The sequence below is a fragment of the Piliocolobus tephrosceles genome, unplaced genomic scaffold (genome assembly GCF_002776525.5).
Source record: "Piliocolobus tephrosceles isolate RC106 unplaced genomic scaffold, ASM277652v3 unscaffolded_108, whole genome shotgun sequence".
Taxonomy (NCBI): Eukaryota; Metazoa; Chordata; class Mammalia; order Primates; family Cercopithecidae; genus Piliocolobus; species Piliocolobus tephrosceles.
In genome coordinates this window covers 831,737-838,843 of record NW_022291865.1, presented here as the reverse complement: position 1 = coordinate 838,843, position 7,107 = coordinate 831,737, and the positions used below count along the sequence as shown (strand labels likewise).

Here is a 7,107-nt window from a genome sequence, read left to right as displayed (position 1 = left end):
CTACAGTTTTAATAAAAACAGCTAAGGTCTATCTTGCCCCCTTTTCACTCAGTAATTACCAGCTAGACCAGCTTATGTGCCCCAAATCCCTATTAGAAAAGAATTCTAACAATGAAGTTGTGTGTAAGAAGACTAAAATAAAGAAAACTTGCAGAAGGATTATACCTCCAAAGATGAAAACCACGTCTTCTAAGTCTGAATCCACGCTGCAATATTCATCCTCAGTTGTTCATACTGAAAGTAACAAGCTACAACCCAAGAGAACGGCAGATGCGATGAATCTCAGTGTTGATGTGGAAAGTAGTCAGGATGGAGACAGTGATGAAGATATCACACCAGGCCTGGTAAGAACTTAATTAGTAGCTTGTTCTAGTATCTCTTTTTTCAAATGTGAAGTTCTGATAAATTGAAGTTTTTCAAGGATCTTTCTGGTACAAACAAATTATTTTATCTAATAATGTAAGAATAAATGTAATAATACATTTTTATTATTTTTAAGGTTTAACTAATAACTTCCTTGGGTTATTTTTGCTTTTGCTGTTGATGTGTCAATGAAAGGATTTACTTAATCTTTACTCTGCTTCCCTTTTTCTTTCTCTAAACTTACTGCATATATTTTTGGGTTTACTCATACTTTATGGTGCCTTGCTCACCTTTACGTATTTATGTATGGTGTATCAGAAGTCATCAGTTTGTGGGATATATGGTATTGACTGACCCTTGATATCAGGGTAGGGAAACTGATTATATGGATGTGTTGAATAATATTTCCTTTAAATGCAAAAGGAGACAAATGACAGAGTAGATAAGATACATGAGAAATGCATTAATTAGTTCTATATAATTCCAATCAACTTAAGGAATTTGGTGTGTAATTTGTTTTTTTTTTTGGAGACTGAGTCTTGCTTTGTTGCTCAGGCTGGAGTGCAGTGACACTATATCGGCTCTCTGCAACCTTGGCCTCCTGGATTCAATAGATTCTCCTCCCTCAGCCTCCTGAGTAGCTGGGATTACAGGCACGCCACCATGCCTTGCTAGTTTTGTGTTTTTAGTAGAGATGGGTTTTCACCATGTTGGTCAGGCTAGTCTCTAACTCCTGACCTCCTGATCCACCCGCCTCAGCCTCCCGAGGTGCTGGGATTACAATGGTGAGCCACTGCGCCCAGCCTGGTCTGTAATTCTTTTGGCTTCTAGTGCCTACCAGGAGGGCTGTGCTCCATTCAAACTGACAAATTTTAACAGGACAAGATAAAATATAAAGCACATGACACAATGTTGCTGGAACTCAGGGAACAGAAAATTATAGTAGGGAAAGGGAGGTATTATAATTGAAGGGTTATTGTTATGAAATAGAAGTTTGGTTTATGCTTTCTTATCCCAGAGTTAAGAACCAGGACTCATAGTGGGACAGCATGGGATAAGTTTTAGAGGAATTGGACTTGGGGTTGATTGCCTAGCATGGCCACTTCTTTTTTTTTTTTTTTTTTTTTTTTGGGGCGGTGTCTTGCTCTGTTGCCCAGGCTGGGGTGCAGTGGCACGGTCTCGGCTTACTACAAGCTACAAGCTCCTCCTCCTGGGTTCACGCCATTCTCCTGCCTCAGTCTCCTGAGTAGCTGGGATTACAGGTGCCTGCCACCACCCCCGGCTAATTTTTTGTATTTTTAGTAGAGGGTTCCGCTGTGTTCGCCAGGATGGTCTCGATTTCCTGGACTTGTGATCCGCCCACCTCGGCCTCCCAAAGTGCTGGAATTGTATACAGGCGTGAGCCACCGCGCCTGGCCTAGCATGGTCACTTCTAAGAAACCTTGTTCCTTTAAGCAAATCACCTTAGTGAGGGGATTGGATAAAATCTGTGGTTCTCAAACTTTAGGCTATATCAGAATTACCTGGACAGTGTGTTAAAACTCCATTGCAGGGCCCCACCAACAGAGTTTCTGATTCAGAAGTTTTGGAGTTGGAGCATACAATTTGCATATCTTTTTTCTTTTTCTTTCTTTCTTTCTTTTTTTTTTAATAGAGATGTTGGTGGGGTTGGGGGTGGGAGGTGTTGCCCAGGCTGGTCTTGAGCTCCTGAGCTCAACCAGTCCTCCTACCTCAGTCTCCCAAAGTGCTGGGATTATAGGCTTGAGTCACCACACCAAGCCCAATTTGCTTATTTAACAGTTTCCTAGTGGTACTGATGTTGTTAGTCCAGGACTGCACTTTGAGAACCACTCGATTAGATTATCCCTTTGGCCTCTTAGACTGTAAGATTCTGAAGAATATAAGGTAAACATAAAGCAGCTTAGTTTGATGTAATGAAATAGGTCCGTTAATAGAGTTGCTCCTAAAGAAAAAAAAAATTAAAAATTAAAAAAAGGAGGTGGACGGATCACCTGAGGTCAGGAGTTCCAGACCAGCCTGCCCAAAATGGTGAAACCCCATTTCTAATAAAAATACAAAAATTAGGCCGGTCATGGTGGTTCATGCATGTACTCCCAGCACTTTGGGAGGCTGAGGTGGGTGGATCACTTGAGGTCAGGAGTTCGAGACCAGCCTGGCCAACATGGTGAAACCCCGTCTCGCCTAAATATACAAAAATTAGCCAGGCGTGGTCGTGGGCACCCGTAGTCCCAGGTACTCGGGAGGCTGAGTCAGGATAATTGCTTGAACTCAGGAGGTGGAGGTTGCAGTGAGCCATCACGTCACTGCACTCTAGCCAGGGCGACACAGCCAGACTGTCCCCACCTCCCTCCACCAAAAGAAAAAAAAGAAGATATAAAAATTAGCCAGGCGTGGTGGCAGGTGCCTGTAATCTGAGCTACTCAGGAGGCTGAGATGGGAGAATCGCTTGAACCTGGGTGGTGGAGGTTGCAGTGAGCCAAGATCAAGTCACTGCACTCCAGGCTGGGTGACAGAGCAAGACTCTTGTTTTTAAAAAAAATATAAAGCCTCCCAAATAGCTGAGACTACAAGCATGTGCCACCTTGTCCCGCTAATTTTGACTTTTTTTTTTTTTTTGAGGCGGAGTCTTGCTCTGTCGCCTGGACTGAAGTGCAGTGGCCAGATCTCAGCTCACTGCAAGCTTCGCCTCCCGGGTTTAGGCCATTCTCCTGCCTCAGCCTCCCGAGTAGCTGAGACTACAGGCGCCCGCCACCTCGCCCAGCTAGTTTTTGTATTTTTAGTAGAGACGGGGTTTCACCATGTTAGCCAGGATGGTCTCGATCTCCTGACCTCGTGATCCACCCGTCTCGGCCTCCCAAAGTGCTGGGATTACAGGCTTGAGCCACCGCGCCCGGCCGTTTTTTTTTTTTTTTTTAAGAAATGTGTGTGTGCCATGTTTATTGCCCAGGCTGGTCTCAAACTCCTGGGCTCCAGCAATCTGCCCACCTCAGCCTCCCAAAGTGCTGGGATTACAGGTGTGAGCCACTGTGCCCAGCCAAGATACTTTTTTTTTATTTTTTTGAGATGGGGTCTTGCTCTGTCACCCAGGATGGAGTGCAGTGGCATGATCTCAGCTCACTGCAACCTTCACCTCCCAGGTTCAAGTGATTCTCCCAAATCAGCGTCCTGAGTAGCTGCGATTACAGGTGTGCGCCACCATGCCTGGCTAATTTTTTGTATTTTTAGTGGAGAAGGGGTTTCTCAATGTTGACCAGGCTGGTTTTTAACTCCTGACCTCAAGTGATCCGCCTGCCTCAGCCTCTCACAGTGCTGGGATTACAGGCGTGAGCCACCGTGCATGCCATGTCTGTCTTTCTTGGTTTATTCTTTCATTTTGGTGAAGTGCAGCTTTCTGAGAAAAAGTGTGTAAGAGGCAAATGTTTTGCATGTCAGAAAAAGTCTTTTTTCTTGAGACGGAATCTCACTCTGTCACTCAGGCTGGAATGTAGTGCGATCTCGGCTCATTGTAGCTTTTTGTATTTTTAATGGGGACGGAGGGGGGGGTGGTGTCACCATGTTGGCCAAGCTGGTCTCGAACTCCTGACCTCGTGATCTGCCCACTTCAGTCTCCCAAAGTGCTGGGATTATAGGCGTGAGCCACTGCGCTCAGCCCAGAAAAAGTCTTTAGCTTTATGTTTGATTGATGACCTAATTGGATTTAGAATTGTAAGTTGAAAATAATTTAATCTTTCCTTAGAATTTTTAACGCATTGTTCCATTGTCTTTCCACTTCCTTCAATGTCGAAAGTTTGTGCCATTCTGATTCTGGATTCTTTGTGATCTTTTTTTCCCTCTGCATGCTTTTAAGATCTTTTCTGGCTGGGTGTAGTAACGCAGGCCTGTGGTTTCAGCTACTTGGGAGGCTAAGGCTGGAGCCCAGGAGTGCAAGGCTGCAGTAAGTTTTGATCAAGCCAATGCACTTCAGCCTGGGTGACAGAGTGAGATTCCATCTCTTTAAAAAAAAAAAAAAAAAATTGTGATGATATACCGAGGCCTGGGTTCTTCTTTGTTTTGTTTTGTTTTGTTTTCTTGAGACGGGGTCTCACCCAGTCGCCTAGGCTGGAGTGCAGTGGCACAATCTTGCCTCACTGCAACCTCTGCCTTCTAGGTTCAAGCGATTTCCTGTCTCAGCTTCCTGAGTAGCTTGGACTACAGGCACGTGCCACCACGCCCAGCTAATTTTTTTTTTTTTTTTTTGAGATGGAGTCTTGCTCTGTCGCCCAGGCTGGAGTGCAGTGGCCAGATCTCAGCTCACTGCAAGCTCCGCCTCCCGGGTTTAGGCCATTCTCCTGCCTCAGCCTCTGGAGTAGCTGGGACCATAGGCGCCCGCCACCTCGCCCGGCTAGTTTTTTGTATTTTTAGTAGAGATGGGGTTTCACCGTGTTAGCCAGGATGGTCTCGATCTCCTGACCTCGTGATCCGCCCATCTCGGCCTCCCAAAGTGCTGGGATTACAGGCTTGAGCCACCGCGCCCGGCCGCTAATTTTTATAATTTTATTAGAGATGAGGTTTCACCATGTGGGCTAGGGTGTCTGGAACTCCTGACCTCAGGTGATCTGCCCACTTCGGCCTCCCAAAGTGCTGGGATTACAGGCATGAGCCATTGCACCCGGCCTGCTTTTTTTTTTCTTTTGAGGCAGTCTTGCTCTTGCCCTGGCAGCTAGAATGCAGTGGTGTGATCTCCGCTCCCTGCAACCACTGCCTCCCAGGTTCAAGCAATTCTCGTGCTTCAGCCTCTCAAGTAGCTGGGATTACAAGTGTGCACTACCACGCCCAGCTAGGTTTTTTGTATTTTCAATAGAGACGGGTTTCACCACGTTGGCCAGCCTGGTCTCCCGTTCCTGGCCTCTAGTGATCTGCCTGGTGGCCTCCCAAAGTGCTGGGATTACATGCGTGAGCCACTGAGCCTGCTTGCCTGAGTCCTTGTCCTTTTTCATTCAATATGCTGCATACTCATTGGGCTTTTTGTAATCTGGAAGCTCATGTCTTTAGTTTTGAGAAACTTTAAAATAATATTTTTGTTTTCAGACTATTATTATTATTATTATTATTATTTTTTGAGACGGAGTCTTGCTCTGTCGCCCAGGCTGGAGTGCAGTGGCCAGATCTCAGCTCACTGCAAGCTCCGCCTCCCGGGTTTAGGCCATTCTCCTGCCTCAGCCTCCCGAGTAGCTGGGACTACAAGCACCCGCCACCTCGCCTGGCTAGTTTTTTGTATTTTTTAGTAGAGACGGGGTTTCACTGTGTTAGCCAGGATGGTCTCGATCTCCTGACCTCGTGATCCGCCCGTCTCGGCCTTCCAAAGTGCTAGGATTACAGGCTTGAGCCACCGCGCCTGGCCCAGACTATTAATTTTTAGAGATGGGATCTCGCTCTGTTGCCCAGGCTAGAATACTGTGGTGTCATCATAGCTTACTGCAACCTTGAACTTCTGGGTTCAAGTGATCCTTCTGCTTCAGTCTCCCACTTACATTATTTTTCTTTCTGTCTTTTCTTTTTCTTTTCTTTTTTTTTTGAGACAGAGTCTTGCTCTGTCGCCCCCCCCCCCCCGGGGCTGGAGTCCTGTGGTGTAATCTCCGTTCACTGCAACCTCCGTCTCCCGGGTTCAAGCAATTCTCCTGTCTCAGCCTCCCGCGTAGCTGGTACCACAGGCGTGTGCCGCCATGCCCGGCCAATTTTTGTATTTTTAGTAGAGATGGAGTTTTGCCATGTTGGCCAGGATGATCCTGATCTCCTGACCTGGTGATCTGCTCGCCTCGGCCTCTCAAAGTGCTAGGATTACAGGCTTGAGCCACTATACCCGGCCTCCCATTTATATTGTTGTTATTATTATTATTATTATTATTATTATTATTTTGAGATGGAGTCTTGCTCTGTCATTCAGGCAGGAGTACAGTGGAGCCTTCTCAGCTCACTGCAAGCTCTGCCTTCCAGGTTCACGCCATTCTCCTGCTTCAGCCTCCTGAGTAGCTGGGACTACAGGTGCCCGCCACCTCGCCCGGCTAATTTTTTGTATTTTTAGTAGAGACAGCGTTTCACCTTGTTAGCCAGGGTGCTCTCGAAATCCTAACCTTGTGATCCGCCCACCTTGGGCTCCCAAAGTGCTGGGATTACAGGCGTGAGCCACCGCGCCCGGCCTTTATTATTTTTTAATAATTGATTCTCTTCCAATTTCTCTGCAGTTTCTCGAACAATGAATTGGATATTAGACCTCTAAGATTGAGTCTGTTTTTTGTCTTTTCTGTCCATGTGTTTATCTTTTTGTTCTACTTTCTAAATTTAAGCCTTTTAATGGTTTTAAAAACTTCTGTTCTTATTTTTTGAATTTTCTTATAGTATTTTGCTATTTCCTGAATATACTGTCTTATATCTCAGGGTTTAAAAAAAAGTAGCTTACTGTTACATTAGTGGCTCTTTAGGAGAAAGTAGAGACATGTGCTTACTCTACTGCGTTTAAAGAAAGTTTTTTTGTTTGATAAAAATAACTTTTTTTTTTTTTTTTTTTTGGAGACGGAGTTTCGCTTTTGTTGTCCAGGCTAGAGTGCAGTGGCATGATCTCGGCTCACTGCAACCCCTGGCGCCTGGGTTCAAGCGATTCTCCTGCCCCTGCCTCCAGAGTAGCTGGGATTACAGGCACCTGCCACTACACCCGGCTAATTTTTTTTTTTTTTTTTTTTTTTTTTT

General features: G+C 45.5%; 1 protein-coding gene across 1 annotated transcript in view; it reads left to right on the top strand.

Annotated features, from left to right (window-relative positions):
- The first annotated feature begins 6 nt into the window (after nt 1–6).
- LOC111529501 (WD repeat-containing protein 76) overlaps nt 7–7,107 on the top strand; it is a 34,274-nt gene continuing 27,173 nt past the window's right edge. The window contains exon 1 of the mRNA XM_026447862.1: nt 7–344. Coding sequence (XP_026303647.1) covers nt 75–344 — 270 coding nt within the window. The 5' untranslated portion in view covers nt 7–74. The remainder of the gene's footprint in view (nt 345–7,107) is intronic.